The sequence below is a fragment of the Delphinapterus leucas genome, unplaced genomic scaffold (assembly GCF_059928025.1).
Source record: "Delphinapterus leucas isolate spDelLeu-1000000601 "Yukka" unplaced genomic scaffold, BTC_Dleu_Yukka2 spDelLeu_asBTCV2_sq25, whole genome shotgun sequence".
Classification (NCBI taxonomy): domain Eukaryota; kingdom Metazoa; phylum Chordata; class Mammalia; order Artiodactyla; family Monodontidae; genus Delphinapterus; species Delphinapterus leucas.
The window spans coordinates 13,297,728-13,312,254 of NW_028322234.1; the positions used below are offsets into that span (position 1 = coordinate 13,297,728).

Genomic DNA, 14,527 nt, shown 5'->3' on the forward strand with positions numbered 1-14,527 from the left:
ACTTTTTTCTTTCAAGAATACTTTATTCATAGGGCTCTTGCTTCCTATTGCATCACACTGGGAAGCACATGATTGCCCCACTCTTGGTGATAATATCATTAACTCATGAGCTCAGGTCATATTTTTTCTTAATAGAAGTGGGATCATAGTAAACTTTTTTCCCCACCTAATACTGTGCCGTATCTTTACACATCACTAAGATGTCTGCATTTTAACCTAATCTTGAAACTAAACTCAACCGCAGAGCGAAGTGTCTCTAGCAGACCTGGGGTGGGGAATTATCCAGACAATTCCTGGATGCAGACAATTCCTCCCTCACCCTGCAGACATCGATGAATGCTCTGCACACTCGGGCATCTGTGGCCCTGGTACCTGCTACAACACTCTGGGGAACTACACTTGTGTCTGCCCAGCGGAATACCTGCAAGTCAACGGTGGCAACAACTGCATGGGTACGAAGTGTGATGATGGGGGAGCCCAGCAGTTGTGGGAAAAGCACTCGGGTGTGGGAGGGGCTTCTGGGAGTCTCCAAGCCTTGGAAGAGTGTGGAGAGGCATGTTTGTGGGAGGAGAGAGGGAGGGTGAGTGTATTTGAGATGCTGGTATGCAGCAGTGAGCAAGGCTGCAGGGCTCAGGGACCCAGGGCTGCCGTGTATGGTTGTCCAGGTTGTGCACTGCCCGAGAAAGGCTAAATGTGAAGGGCACCCTCATGTGTGTTGGGGAGAAGTCAAGCCAGTAATTTCCAAATGGATTTGTGAATGAGTTCCTATCTCTCTGGCTCTCTTCCTCTGGTGTCTCTTGCCTGCATCCTTCACCCCAACCCAACTGCAGACATGAGGAAGAGTGTCTGCTTCCGGCACTATAACGGTACATGTCGGAATGAGCTGACCTTTAACGTGACCCGGAAGACGTGCTGCTGTTCTTACAACATTGGCCAGGCCTGGAATAGACCCTGCGAGGCCTGCCCAACTCCTGCCAGCTGTAAGTGCCCCTCCCTGGCCTTCATTCCAGCTTGGCCCTTTTTAATGCAGTGTTTAATGAGGCATACCGCACTTGGGACTCCCAGATGAGTCTGTGTTGTTTTGATGAGAGCTGAAGAGTTGAAGTTCCATCCCAATCAACGTATGGAAAAATCAATACTTTTAAGGAGGGCAAGGCATCCTTCTATTTCACAGACTCGGGGAATTCAGGAGGGATCAGTGAGGCTTTCATTTGTGCTAAAGAACCTTGAACACTCACAGATTATTTGGTTGGGGGGCGGTCAGTGAGTGAGTGCCTAGGGCCAGAGAGAAAAGCACAGCTGGTTAGAGGCACCAGGGCCCCATGAGCTGCGGGTGGAGCAAGCTTGCAGAAGCTCTGGGGAGGATTACAGAAATGTCGGTCAGGATGAAGAAGGGTATTCCAGGCAAGGAACAGCAGGAGCAAAGTCCTGAAAGAAGGACTGAGCAGAAGAACTTTTTGGCAGTTGGGATGAGACCTATTAGGATGATCTAGCAACCAGCCCAGGCATCAGAAAGAGCTGCAGGAATGGAGCGGTGAGTAGAGGGGATAACTAGAGGGTTACAAGTGTATTAGTGCTATGGACTGAATGTTTGAGTCCCCTCAAAATTCATATGTTGGAGCCCTAACCCCCAGTGTGATGGCATTTGGAGGTGGAGCCTTTGGGAGTTAATTAGGTCATGTGGATGGAGCCCTCTAAATGCGATTAGTGCCCGTATAAGAAGAGACACAAGAAACGTTCTCTCTTTGCCACGTGAAGACACAGCAAGAAGACAGACAGGAAGAGTTCTCAGCAGACACCAGATCTGTTGGTGCCTTGATCTTGGACTTCCCAGCCTGCAGAACTGTGAGAAGTAAACGTTTGTTATTGAAGCCATCCAGTTCATGGTATTTCCTTATAGCAGCCTGAACTAAGACAATTAGTTTCCTAGGGTTGTGGCAACAAATACAAACTTGGTGGCTTAAGAAAGAAAAGAACACTAGAAACGTATTTTCTCACAGTCTTGGAGGCTAGACGTCATAAATCAAGGTGTGGGCAGGGTCACGCTTCCTTCAGAGGATCTAGGGATGAATTCTTACTTGCTTCGTCCAGGTTCTGGTGGTTCCAGGCATTCTTTGGTGTTGCTTGGCTTGTACCTGCATCTCCTCCATCTCTGCCTTCAACTCATATGGCTTCTCCCTGTGTCTCCACATGTCTCTTCATTTCTTATAAGGACACCAATCATTGCATTAGGGCTACTCTGATCCAGGCTGACTTTCACTTGATTGTATCTGCAAAGACCCTATTTCCCAAAAAGGTCACATTCAGAGGGTCTGGGTGGACATGAACTTTCAGGGTGGAGGGTCATTGTTCAACCCAGTGTAGTGGTATGAGAAGGGGTCATTACTGGCTGTCTCTGAGTGCCGGGCCCTGTTCTGGGTTCTAGGAAATAAGAATAAGGTAGACCCAAGCTGTGCAGTCTGGGAGGAAACTGCAGACAGCCAAGTCTGGTCATGAGATTGTCAAGACAGGTCAAATGTCACTCACAAATTATGTGCTGGGAGTTAGGCACCTACCTGAATCTTATGCACCTGAATCTGAGGTGCAGGTTGAATATGATGAGACAGAAGTCCACACTAGGCATAGGGGCCACTGAGATTGGTCTGTTCTCATCATGATACAGGCAGAAGAGCGAGTGAGGAGCAGGGCAGGGACCTGGGGAAAGGTGGCGCTGCCCAAATGCCTGCCCATGTCTATCAGGTGGGTCCAGGGACACCCACCCACCTGGGAATCTAGGTCAGGCAAGCAGCATCTTGGTGTCAGCAGTGGGATACAGTCAGAGAGTGAATTGCCCTGGAAGAGCCAAAGGATGGCATCATCAGCTGTCCAGGGCCAGAGTGGTGGGCTGCCCTGAGTCCTCAAGGTTGAAGTGGACTATGCTAGGGAACAGCAAAGGGAACAGCATATGCAAAGTCCCAGTAGCGTGACAGAGCAGGACACATCCAGACATGGAATGAAATCCTATAAGAGGAGGGCAGGAGATGCTGTTGGAGGAAAGGTGGGGCTGAGGGTGAAGGTTCTTGAGGTCCAGACTGAAGAGTCCGCATTTTATAGTGAGGACAGTGGGGTGTAGCTGGCGGCACTCATGCAGGGAAGAGATGAGGGAGGTCCTGCCAATGTGTTAGAAGACCACACCGCACAGGCGAATGGCACCCGTAACCCTCCCAGCGCTGGTCAGAGTGGAGGGAGGGAGAGGGACTAGTTATCAGAGGCCAGGTGAGCACTGGGCTACAGGGATGGACGAGCTGATCAGAGGAGGAGGAGGTGTCCTCCCAGGGAGGCTGCAGCCCCAGCGCCCTGCCTTCCCCATTCTCCTTTGCCCAGTGGATTACCAGATCCTGTGTGGAAACCAGGTTCCCGGGTTCGTCATTGACATCCACACAGGGAAGCCCCTCGGTGAGTGACCACCACCCTCCTGTCTGTAGCCCCAGGTCACTCTGTGCCCAGAGCCCTGCCCCCTCTCTTCCCCTCCCCCCACAGCTCTTTCCCTTCCACCCTCCCCTACCCCACACCCTCATTCTTCCAACTCCCCAGGCCAGGAATCCTGCCCCTTTTTTTAAAAAAGCAATGGGAGTATTTTTATTAAATTGTTACTCATTTTTTAAACTTCTGTAAAAATACACATAACATTTACCATTTTAACCATTTTTATGTGTCCAGTTCAGTGGCATTAATTACATTCACACTGTTGGGCAACCATCCCCACCATCATCTCCAGAACTTTCTCATCTTCCCAAACTGCAACTCTGTCCCCATGAAACCCTAACTCCCATCCCCCTCCCCCAGCCCCTGGGAACCCCCATTCTACTTTCTGTCTGTAAATCTGACCTCATAGAAACAGATTCGAACAGTATTTGTCCTTTTGTGTCTGTCTTATTTCACTCGGCATAATGCCCCCAAGGTTCATCCGTGTTGCAGTGGAGCAGAACGCTCCCTTTTTAAGTTAAATGAGGTTTTGTACAATTCAATACCTGAATGCCAAATTTCAGCTGTGCCGTGTTTCATTGATGAACCTATTTTCAGTTGTTTTCATTCCACGGTTGTATTCTCCTTATTTTCAACAATTGGAACAGAGCAGATAAGAGCAACTCCCCCTCCAGTCACCCCCTCAAATCTAAGTCTCCTTCATACTCTCCCAAGGTCATAACTCAGTCTCCCATGGATGGATACAGGCTGATTCCAGGTTCTTTTATATAAACAATAGATTTATTTATTTATAATTTATGCTTTACACCTGGAGTATTTCTTTCTAGTTCTTTTTTTTTTTTTTTGTGGTGCGCGGGCCTCTCACTGCTGTGGCCTCTCCTGTTGCGGAGCACAGGCTCCGGACGCGCAGGCCCAGCCGCCATGGCCCAGGGGCCCAGCCGCTCCGCGGCACGCGGGATCCTCCCAGACCGGGGCATGAACCCACGTCCCCTGCATCGGCAGGCGGACTCTCAACCACTGCACCACCAGGGAAGCCCTCTTTCTAGTTCTTTCTTCATGCATTTAAACACACATAGAGATCCGCCTTTGAAAATGTATGGCATTGTTTTCTGGGGAGTTGGACATAAATTACATAAATTCTGTGCTTTCTTATGTCTTGTCTGCAACTTATTTTTCTCACCCAGCAAAGAGTCGTGAAGAACCAGCCAGGTTACTACACGCAGCACTGCCTCCCTCTTTGCCCTGCTTTGTAGTATTCCATACGTGGACACATCCCAGGTCATAAGTCAGTCCCCCGTGGATGGACACATAGGCAGATTCCAGGTTCTTTTATATAAACAACAGCTTTATTGAGATATAATTCACTTCACCCATCAAAAGCGCACAATTCAGTGGGTTTTCGTATATTCACAGAGTTGTGCCCCATCACTTCAATTGAAGTTTGAACATTTCATCACATAAAAAGAAACCCTGTCCGCATGAGCAGTCATTCCCTGTTCTGCCTTCCCCCAACCCCTGGCAACCACTATTCCGCTTTCTATCTCTTTGGATTTGCCTGTTCTGGACGTTTCATATAAATGGAATCGTACGGTATTTGTCCTTTGGGGACTGGCTTCTCTCACTGAGCATCATGTTTTCAAGGTTCTTCCACGTTGTAGTGAGTGTCAGTGTTTCACCCCTTTTTCAGGATGAATCGTATTCCCTTGTAGGGAGGGACCACATTTTGTCATCCATTTCTCCGGTGATGTTTCCAATTTCTCGCTAAATGTCACCACAGGTCCTCCTGTGCAGCTTCCTGCTCACACACGGGACTGCTTCGTTCCCGGAGACCCCACAAAGCAGGCTTGCTGGGTCACAGCAAATGTGCATTTTTGTTGAGAAAGAGGCTCTCTCCCCCTGCCTTCCCTCCCACATCCTGATTTCTTTCCGGTGTGAGCAGATATAGTTTGGCCACTGCAGGATTTTTCAAGTGTGTGCTGGTTGGGGGACACATCTTCTCCTAGACTGCATGATCTCTTAGGTCAGGGTCCCCAGACGTTGCCGGGAGCTGAGCTGCTCCTGACAGCTGGCGCCCTCCCCAGACATCGACGAGTGTGGGGAGATCCCTGCCATCTGTGCCAGTGGGGTCTGCATCAACCAGATTGGGAGCTTCCGCTGCGAGTGCCCCACGGGCTTCAGCTACAACAGGGTGCTGCTGGTCTGCGAAGGTGCCGCCCCCCCTGCCTCCCCAGCCCCGGGTGGGATGCTGGTCCCCCCTCCCAGCCTGTGCTCTCTGGGCAAGTCTCTTAAACCTCGTGAGCCTCAGTTTCCCCCTCTGTGTATGAGGCTAACGCCTTTCCGAGGGGCTCCATCCCACATCACCCCGCTCAATGTGGTTCTGGCTGCTTCTGGAGGGACCACCTGCTCTGAAGTGGGGGGGGGAGGGCTGGGTTTAGGGTTTGATTCTGCAGGGAAGCGTCTCTTTCAACCCCACCCCGCTGGCTGTACTCCCCAGATGTGGACGAGTGTGCCAGCGGGGAGAGCCCCTGCCAGCAGAATGCCAACTGCATCAACATCCCCGGCAGCTACCGCTGCAAGTGCGCCCGAGGGTACAAGCTGTCGCCAGGGGGTGTTTGTGTGGGTAAGTGGGGACCTCAGTAGGGAGGTGAGGGAGTGGGGTGTAGGACAAAGCCAGACTCTGCCTCCCGCTGTGACTTGGGTAGGGCATGGCTCTGTCCGGGCTTTGTTCCTTGGCTGTACTTTTTTTTTTGGGGGGGGGGGCGGAGTGGCTGTGCCGCACAGCTTGCAGGATCTTAGTTCCCTGACCAGGGATCGAACCCGTGCCCCACTGCAGTGGAAGCGTGGAGTTATAAGCTGTGGACTGCCCGGGAATTCCCTCCTTGGCTGTACTTTGGGGTGGGGGTGCTGCGAGCATCTGTTAACGGGAGTCGTGAGGGTGAAATGGGAGGTGAAGCATTTCCCCTGGGACAGCAGCTAGAATGGGTAGGCGGTCGGGCTCTCCCACTGCCACGTGTGATGGCTCGCAACACACTGTGGGGTGGGGACTCTGGGGGCACCACACTCCCTGCCCTCCCTCAGGACGGAATGAGTGTCGGGAGATCCCAAACGTCTGTAGCCATGGCGACTGTGTGGACACAGCTGATAGCTACATGTGCCTGTGTCACCGTGGCTTCCGGGCTTCAGCAGACCAGACCCTGTGCATGGGTGAGAGCCCCCTCTGCTCCTTCCTCTTAGGCCAGGCTGCCAAGGGCGAGGGGCCATGGGTCTACACCTCCCCTGGGGTGGGGATGGTGCTTGTGCCCATCCTGACTCACAGACTCACAGCTGTGAGCCCTGGCACCTAAGACCTTGGGTAAATAACTTATTCACCTCCCTGCACCTCAGTTTTCCCATCTATAGAATGGAAGTGATAAATAGGGATATTTCCCAGCCATCACTTCCCATCCACCTGGGCAGGGTGAAGTACAGGAGAGGGGGGCTGGGTCCAGCCAGGCCCTCACTGCCCAAGCTGCCCGATGCCCTGGGTGAGCTGGGCGGGGATCAGGGGCTTTGCTCTGGCAGACGTCGACGAGTGTGACCAGCAGCCATGCGGAAATGGGACCTGCAAGAATATCGTCGGCTCCTACAGCTGCCTCTGCTTCCCTGGCTTTGTGGCGACACACAACGGACATTGCGTGGGTGAGCTGCCCAGGCTGGTGGGCGAGCCTCAGTGCACCCCCACTGAAAAGTGGGTCCTTGGCTTGAGGGCACCCCTCTGAAATAAAGGATCTCGCCCCAGGGATACCTTCAGGAAAACAACCTCAGGGGATTGAAAACTAGTTAACCGTAAAGTTCTCCAAACCCCTTCAATCGTCAAGTACCAAGGGTCCCTCACTAGAGCTTACACTCAGGTCGATAAGAAGGAGATGGACAGTACAGAGAGAAAGGTGAACAGTGAAGACAAGACGTGGGTTGTGTGATGCTGGCAGTTCAGTGCAGTGGTTGAAAGTGGATTCCAAGGTCAGGTGGTGTGAGTTCAAATCCCAGCTTTGCCATCTGCCAGCTGTGTGAGCCTAGGCAAGTCATTTACGTTTCTGTGCTTCCGTTTCCTTCTCTGTAAAAAGAAGGTTAATGGTAGTACCTACCTATCTTAATATCAGACCAAATTGACTTCTTTTTTTTTTATAAATTTATTTATTTTTTTGTTTATTTATTTATGGCTGTGTTGGGTCTTCGTTGCTGCTTGCGGGCTTTTATTTTAGTTGCAGCGAGCAGGGGCTACTCTTCGTTGCGGTGTGTGGGCTTCTCATTGCGGTGGCTTCTCTTGTCGCGGAGCATGGGCTGTAGGCGCGTGGGCTTCAGTAGTTGTGGCATGCAGGGTCAGCAGTTGTGGCTCGCGGGCTCTAAAGTGCAGGCTCATTAGTTGTGGCGCACGGGCTTAGTTGCTCCGTGGCATGTGGGATCTTCCCGGACCAGGGCTCGAACCTGTGTCCCCTGCATTGGCAGGTGGATTCTCAACCACTGCACCACCAGGGAAGCCCCCAGATTGATTTCTGAAGAAGGAATATTACCAGAAATAAAGAGAGTCAATATATATTGATTAAAGGGTCATTTCTCTGAGAAGACATAACAATCATAAATGCATATGCAGCTAGCAGTAGAGCTTCAAAACACATGAAGTAAACATTGATAGAACTGAAAAAGAAATAGACAAGTTCATAATTACAGTTAGAGGCTTTAACACTCCTTCCTCAATAATAGAGGGAACAAGTAGAAGATCGGTAAGAATATAGAACACCTGAACAATCATGTGAACCACCTAGAACTGAGTGATATTTATAGAACATCCCAGAACATACATTCTTCTCAGGTGCACATGGACCTTCACCAGGAAAGACCATATTCTGGGCCATAAGATAAACAACAAAATTTTAAAAATTGAGGTTACACAAGATAGGTCCTTGGAATGTAAGTGAATTAAACTAGAAATCAGTCACAGAAAGATATCCAGAAAATCCCCAAATGTTTGGAAGTTAAATAATATACTCCCAAAGAATCCATAGAAAAAGGAACAAATCATAAAGAAAATTAGAAAACATTATGAATTAAATGAAAAAGAAAACACAACATAACAAAATTTGTGGGATGCAGCTAAGGCAGTATGTACAGGCAAATTCATGCCCTTAAAATGCTCATATTAGAGAATATTGGCGTCTGCTTTATAGGATAGTTGGAGGGTTAATATACAGCTGGTATATAAGTGCTCAGTAAATTGAAGTCATTGCCATCCACTCAACTTTGTGAACAGAAGAGCAAGGGAGGCTCAGAGCCCTAGGCTATGTGGGTGACCCCAGTGGCCCATCTTCCATCTGCAGACATGGATGAATGCACCACCATCGTGGGGCAGGTGTGCCGATTTGGCCAGTGCCTCAACACAGCAGGCTCCTTCCACTGCCTCTGCCAGGATGGCTTTGAGCTCACAAGTGATGGGAAGAACTGCATAGGTGAGTCTCACCATGGTGCTGGAAGCCATCTCAGCCTGCCCCTACTCTAAGTTTACCTTCAGTTGGTACTTCCAAGTGAGCATGGTTCCATTTCATAAGCATGCATTTATTTTAAGGTATAAAACCAGCACATCACACCCATGTTTTCACAGGGTTTGTGGTTTAGGGTGAGGCTGTCTTGAAGCTCTAAGTTTTATGAAGTATGGTATAATAGAGGTGTTGAATGGATGCCATGAAAACCATGAAAGGGGTGTGTAAGTGGCTTGAGATTAGGAACTTTGCTTCCCCTTCCCCTGGCTCCACCTATAACCCCCATCAAGACCAAGAATATTCTTCTCCAGATGTCCCTGTTTTCCTGAGTATCAGCCCTTCCTCTGGATCCAGAAAGGCTTGTCTGGGGGCCTTGGCCATCATGCAGTGACCATAGGTGCCGGTCCTAGCCCCAGGCAAGCCCCTGCCACCAGCTGTTGCTGGGACCCCTCCTCCTCCTCTCCCCAGACGCCAACGAGTGTCTCAGCCTCGCGGGAACCTGCCTGCCAGGCACTTGCCAGAACCTTGAGGGCTCCTTCCGCTGCATCTGTCCCCCCGGCTTCCAGGTTCAGAGTGACCACTGTGTCGGTGAGTGTCCGGCCTCACCTCCCAGCCCTGGGGCCAGGGAGGTACCTCCGGGCCTCTGTTCTTCCCCCATCTGTAAAATGGGAATGCCAGCTGGGGTGGTGGTGAGTGAAGAGATGCAGTTAGCACAGCACCCAGTACAGCTCCATATACTGTTATTGTTATTAGGATGCTCTCTTGGCTCAGGGTGCTCTCTCTCTGGGGCCCCCAGGCTTCCTCGTGAATCCTATAAAATGGGCATGGGTGTGGGTCTCACTGCACCAAACATGGAACTTCTCGCTTGATGAGTGGTGGTCAAGGACCAGTCTGGCCTGAACACCTCTGGTCCACTCATCCACTTGGACTAGGCTTGTACAGTCTGGGCTAATGTGGGCCAACCTGGCCTTAGCAGATGGGCTAGCCTAGTACAACGCAAGCTAACTTCTTCCACTGTAGGCTAATTTTATCTAGTCTTACTTAGTTAGCTCTGTATAAATTTACTCTCTAAAGATGAACTTTTCCAGACCATGACCCCTACCCTGGAGACACCTTCTAGGAAAGACCCCACACACACACTGCCCACCTGGTGCTCCAGCTAATCCTGAGCCCTGGGGACCCCACCCTGCGTCAGTCCCTGGACCCTCCCTGCCTGGGCCCCCCACTCCATCTGCCCCTCCCAGCAGCCGAGGCCGCCCACCCCAGTGGAGGGCCTGCTGCACCCCACCCACCTCACGTCCCTGCCCCTCCAGACATCAACGAATGCTTGGAAGAGCCCAACCTGTGCCTCTTTGGCACCTGTACCAACAGCCCCGGGAGCTTCCAGTGCCTCTGTTCGCCTGGCTTTGTCCTGTCTGACAACGGGCACCGTTGCTTTGGTGAGTCTGGGGCCAGGGAGCACACAGGGTTAGGGAAGAGGTGGGAGGTGGGGTGAGGAAGAGCTGGGTCACCCAGAAAGGGGGCTGCAGTTTCTTGTATGTATCTCCAGGAGCCTTGTCCAGTGTGGGCTAGCCTCACCCAGGCTGAGCTGGCCTCTTCTCTCCCAGGTTAGGGCAGCAAGGCAGAGGGCAGGGCAACTCAACAAGTATTTGTTGTTATGGGGGCCAGTGGTGAACCAAACCCCAACTTATCTGTAAGGACATCTCAGGCCGGTGGTGGTCCAGGGCTAAGGACTGGGAGTCAGTAGCGAGGATTTGGAGTCTGAAATCTGGGTCCTCTGGCTCTCTGGAATGAGTCACTTTGCCTCTCCAGGAAAGGAGTTCTGATCCAAGAATAACATGGCTAGGTCTGACCATTCTCCCAGCCTGAGATGACCCCCACAGATGTGAATGTGGGGTGTTGCTGGAAGGGATTCTCAGATTTTCAGCAAAAACCCCAGGGCTGACCCTCATTGGCCCAGTGTGGGTCACATGTCCGTCCCTGAACCAATCACCATGGAGTGATTCTGGAGCATTCTGATTGGTCGCTGGTAGGGTGAGGACCACCCTATTCATGAGGACTGGGGTGGCTAGCCCTCCTAGCTTTTCTCTGGGGAATCACCCCACAGACACACGGCAGAGTTTCTGCTTCACCCATTTCGAGGCTGGAAAGTGCTCGGTACCCAAAGCTTTCAACACCACCAAGACCCGGTGCTGTTGCAGCCAGAGGCCCGGCGAGGGCTGGAATGACCCCTGCGAGCTGTGTCCTCAGGAGGGCAGTGGTGAGCACCCACCCCGGTCCAGTCTCCCCTGACCCTCCCTGCCTGCCCCCATCTGCTCTCCTTCAAGCCTTCCCTACACACAGGGGCATCCTGGGGCCTGCACGTGGCCCCAGACCCTCACCTCCCTTCCCCTCTCGGTGTCCAGCCGCCTTTCAGGAGCTGTGCCCCTTTGGCCACGGGGCAGTCCCAGGCCCAGATGATTCTCGGGAAGGTGAGCCCCTCGCCCACGTGCTAAGAGCCCCCCTGGGCCACCGCAGTCTCCTCTTTTCCTGCCCAGCCCTGTCTGGGCTCTACCCTGGTTCCCAAGTCTCAGGCTCCCTCCTCGTCCCATGGGTAGCCCTGGACCTCACCCCCCCTGGAGGGAAGGAAGAGACCCTGAGTGTGGCCAGGGCATGACAGATGCCGTGCCTGCTACCTGCAGACGTGAACGAGTGTGCGGAGAACCCTGGCGTCTGTGCTAACGGCCTTTGTGTCAACACTGATGGCTCTTTCCGCTGCGAGTGTCCTTTTGGCTACAGCCTGGACTTCACAGGTGTCAGCTGCGTGGGTGAGTGACCAGCACGCCCCAGCCTGCTTCCCAGGGAAGGAAGGAGCCAGGGAGGGCAGACACCACCCAAGGCAGCACCCTGCTGCTCAGCCACTGTCACTCTCCCCCACCGACTCGTGCTTCTTGCTGTTTATTCACTCATTCATTTATTCATTTACTTATTCATTCACGCATTTGCACACTTTTCATTCATTTACTTGCTCTTCACTCATTCATTCACTCACTCATTTACTCATTCACTTATTCATTTATTCATCTAAAACATACTGCATGCCTGCCCTGCGTCCAGCCTATTACGCATTTTTTTTTTTTTTTTGCGGTACGCGGGCCTCTCACTGTTGTGGCCTCTCCCGTTGCGGAGCACAGGCTCCGGACGCGCAGGCTCAGCGGCCATGGCTCACGGGCCCAGCCGCTCCACGGCATGTGGGATCCTCCCGGACCGGGGCACGAACCCGCGTCCCCTGCATCGGCAGGCGGACTCTCAACCACTGCGCCACCAGGGAAGCCCCCGTCCGGCCTAAAGGTGCAGCAGATCTGGCCCTATCCACTCTGTAGGAAGTCAGCAGGAGGCAGACAGGATCACGTCAAGGGTGGGAGCCCTCTGCAGGCTCTGACCACCCCCTTACCCCCACCCCAGACACAGACGAGTGCTCTGTCGGACACCCCTGCGGGGAAGGCACCTGCACCAATATCATTGGAGGCTTCGAATGTGCCTGTGCTGATGGCTTTGAGCCTGGTCCCATGATGACCTGTGAGGGTACGACCCTGCCTGCCCAGACCTGGGCTGTGTGATAGGGGTGAGGGGGGCTGGCCTGAGAGAGGGACAGGGGGTCCTGCAGGCAGACCCCACCCAGCCGGCACCTCCACTGACCTCCCCAGACATTGACGAGTGCTCCCTGAATCCCCTGCTCTGCGCCTTCCGCTGCCACAACACTGAGGGCTCCTATGTGTGTACCTGCCCGTCTGGCTATGCCCTGCGAGAGGATGGGGCCATGTGCCGAGGTAGGACCCGTATGGGCAGGCGGGCTATGGATAGGGCCCTGGGGCTCCCCATGCCTCAGTCCCGAGAGAAAATGAAGAAATAAGACCTCTGCCTCCAAGGGTGGGAATGAGCGGTAAGTGATAAAGTGAGGGGAGAGCTGAGGCAAGTGAGGGTGCAATGGGTGCTCTTTTGTGAGTAGTGGTTCTGCTTTTATAGTTAAGAAAGGGGGTGCTAGCATCTCCTTGGCTCCCCAATCTAACAGAACAGTGAGTGTGGCTTTGGAGACCTCTCCAGTTGTGGCTGGACATGCTCTGAGTGGGCTAGCACAGTGGGGACAGCGATTGTGCCCCCGACCCAGGGACATGTGGCAATGTCTGGAGACATTTTTTATTGTCACAGTTGGGTGGGTGGGTGGGTGCTACAGGCATCGAGTGGCCAGGGGTGCTATTCAATATCCTACAGTGTGCAGAAGAGGCTCCCACCACAAAGAATTTTCTAGTCCCAAATGTCCAGTGTCGAGGGTAGAAACCCTGGCCTGTGACTTGGTCCCTCAAGGGCTATTTCAGAGTCAGTGTTCCAGGGACCACAGTGAAGGCCAGACAGATTCACAGACCCTGATGTAGGCAGGGCATGCGGGTGTTCGGGGCAGTTGTGATCCCCCCCCTTGGCTTCCCAGGAGGTCTGGGACGGTCGGGGGAGGAACGGGCGCCTGGCAGTGCTTCAAGGACCTCACTCTGGCCCACCGAGGCCACCGGGGGGTGGGGTCCAGGTCCTCACATCCTGGAGCTGGTCCATGGTGTGTCTGGTCTTCACCGCCATTGGTCTGGGGTTGCCCGCAGATGTGGACGAGTGTGCAGACAGCAAGCAGGACTGCCACACCCGGGGCATGATGTGCAAGAACCTCATCGGCACCTTCACCTGCATCTGCCCCCCGGGCATGCGGCCCCAGCTGGGCTCTGGGGAGGGCTGCACAGGTACAGGAGGGCTTCAGGCATGCAGGGTCTCCCTGCCCCCGACGGATGGGAGAGTTCAAAGCCAGAGGGTGTGGGTGGGCAGACTTTGACCCTGGAGGTGGAGGCCAGCTCGAGGGACTCTGGCCTCCCCCCACTCCCCGGCCTGCCGCATCCCTCCCGCCTCAGATGACGATGAATGCCATGCCCAGCCCAGCCTCTGTGCCAATGGCCGCTGCGTCAACACCATAGGCAGCTTCCGCTGTGATTGTGACGAGGGCTTCCAGCCCAGCCCTGGCTTCACTGAGTGCCACGGTGAGTGTGGCCAGACCCAGGTACGGGGGACATAGCCACCCAGCGTGTGGCACCGCCACCTGGGAGCTCCCCAAGGCGGGGACAAGGCCAGGGCTACCGAGGGGGTCACTGAGCCAATCCAGACACACGTGTCCACCGCACGCCCCCAGCTTCCCTTTGTCCCTTCAGTCAAACCCCCTGGAAGATTAGAGCATCTCCCCCCTGCCCTGTCCATCATCACACCCAGGAACTGGCCCTCCCCGGATTCACCACTTCCTAAGGGCTAAACCTGGAGGGCGACCCAGTGGTACCGTCTGCCCCGGAGACTTGTCTGTCCCTGTCCCCACAGTCCTTGCCACTCTTCTCCCTTTTTACTCTCCCCTGACCCCGAGCACAGTCTCCACCCCGCAGCTTCAGATCAAGCGTGTGTATCCAGCTGTCTCCTGGACACCCCCATCCCCCATGCACCCCAGATTCAGCTCAGCATCTTCGCTCCCCAAGCCTCGTCTCAGCGAT

At 53.4% G+C, this 14,527-nt stretch overlaps 1 protein-coding gene across 1 annotated transcript in view; it reads left to right on the forward strand.

The window, feature by feature from the left end:
* FBN3 (fibrillin 3) overlaps positions 1–14,527 on the forward strand; it is a 62,930-nt gene that overhangs the window by 32,763 nt on the left and 15,640 nt on the right. Inside the window, 17 exon segments of the mRNA XM_089905517.1 lie at positions 327–452; positions 831–980; positions 3,364–3,435; positions 5,547–5,672; positions 5,960–6,085; positions 6,544–6,669; positions 7,027–7,143; positions 8,820–8,948; positions 9,447–9,566; positions 10,292–10,417; positions 11,086–11,238; positions 11,384–11,449; positions 11,660–11,785; positions 12,423–12,542; positions 12,665–12,787; positions 13,607–13,741; positions 13,907–14,032. Of these exon segments, the coding sequence (XP_089761643.1) occupies positions 327–452; positions 831–980; positions 3,364–3,435; positions 5,547–5,672; positions 5,960–6,085; positions 6,544–6,669; positions 7,027–7,143; positions 8,820–8,948; positions 9,447–9,566; positions 10,292–10,417; positions 11,086–11,238; positions 11,384–11,449; positions 11,660–11,785; positions 12,423–12,542; positions 12,665–12,787; positions 13,607–13,741; positions 13,907–14,032 (2,067 nt within the window).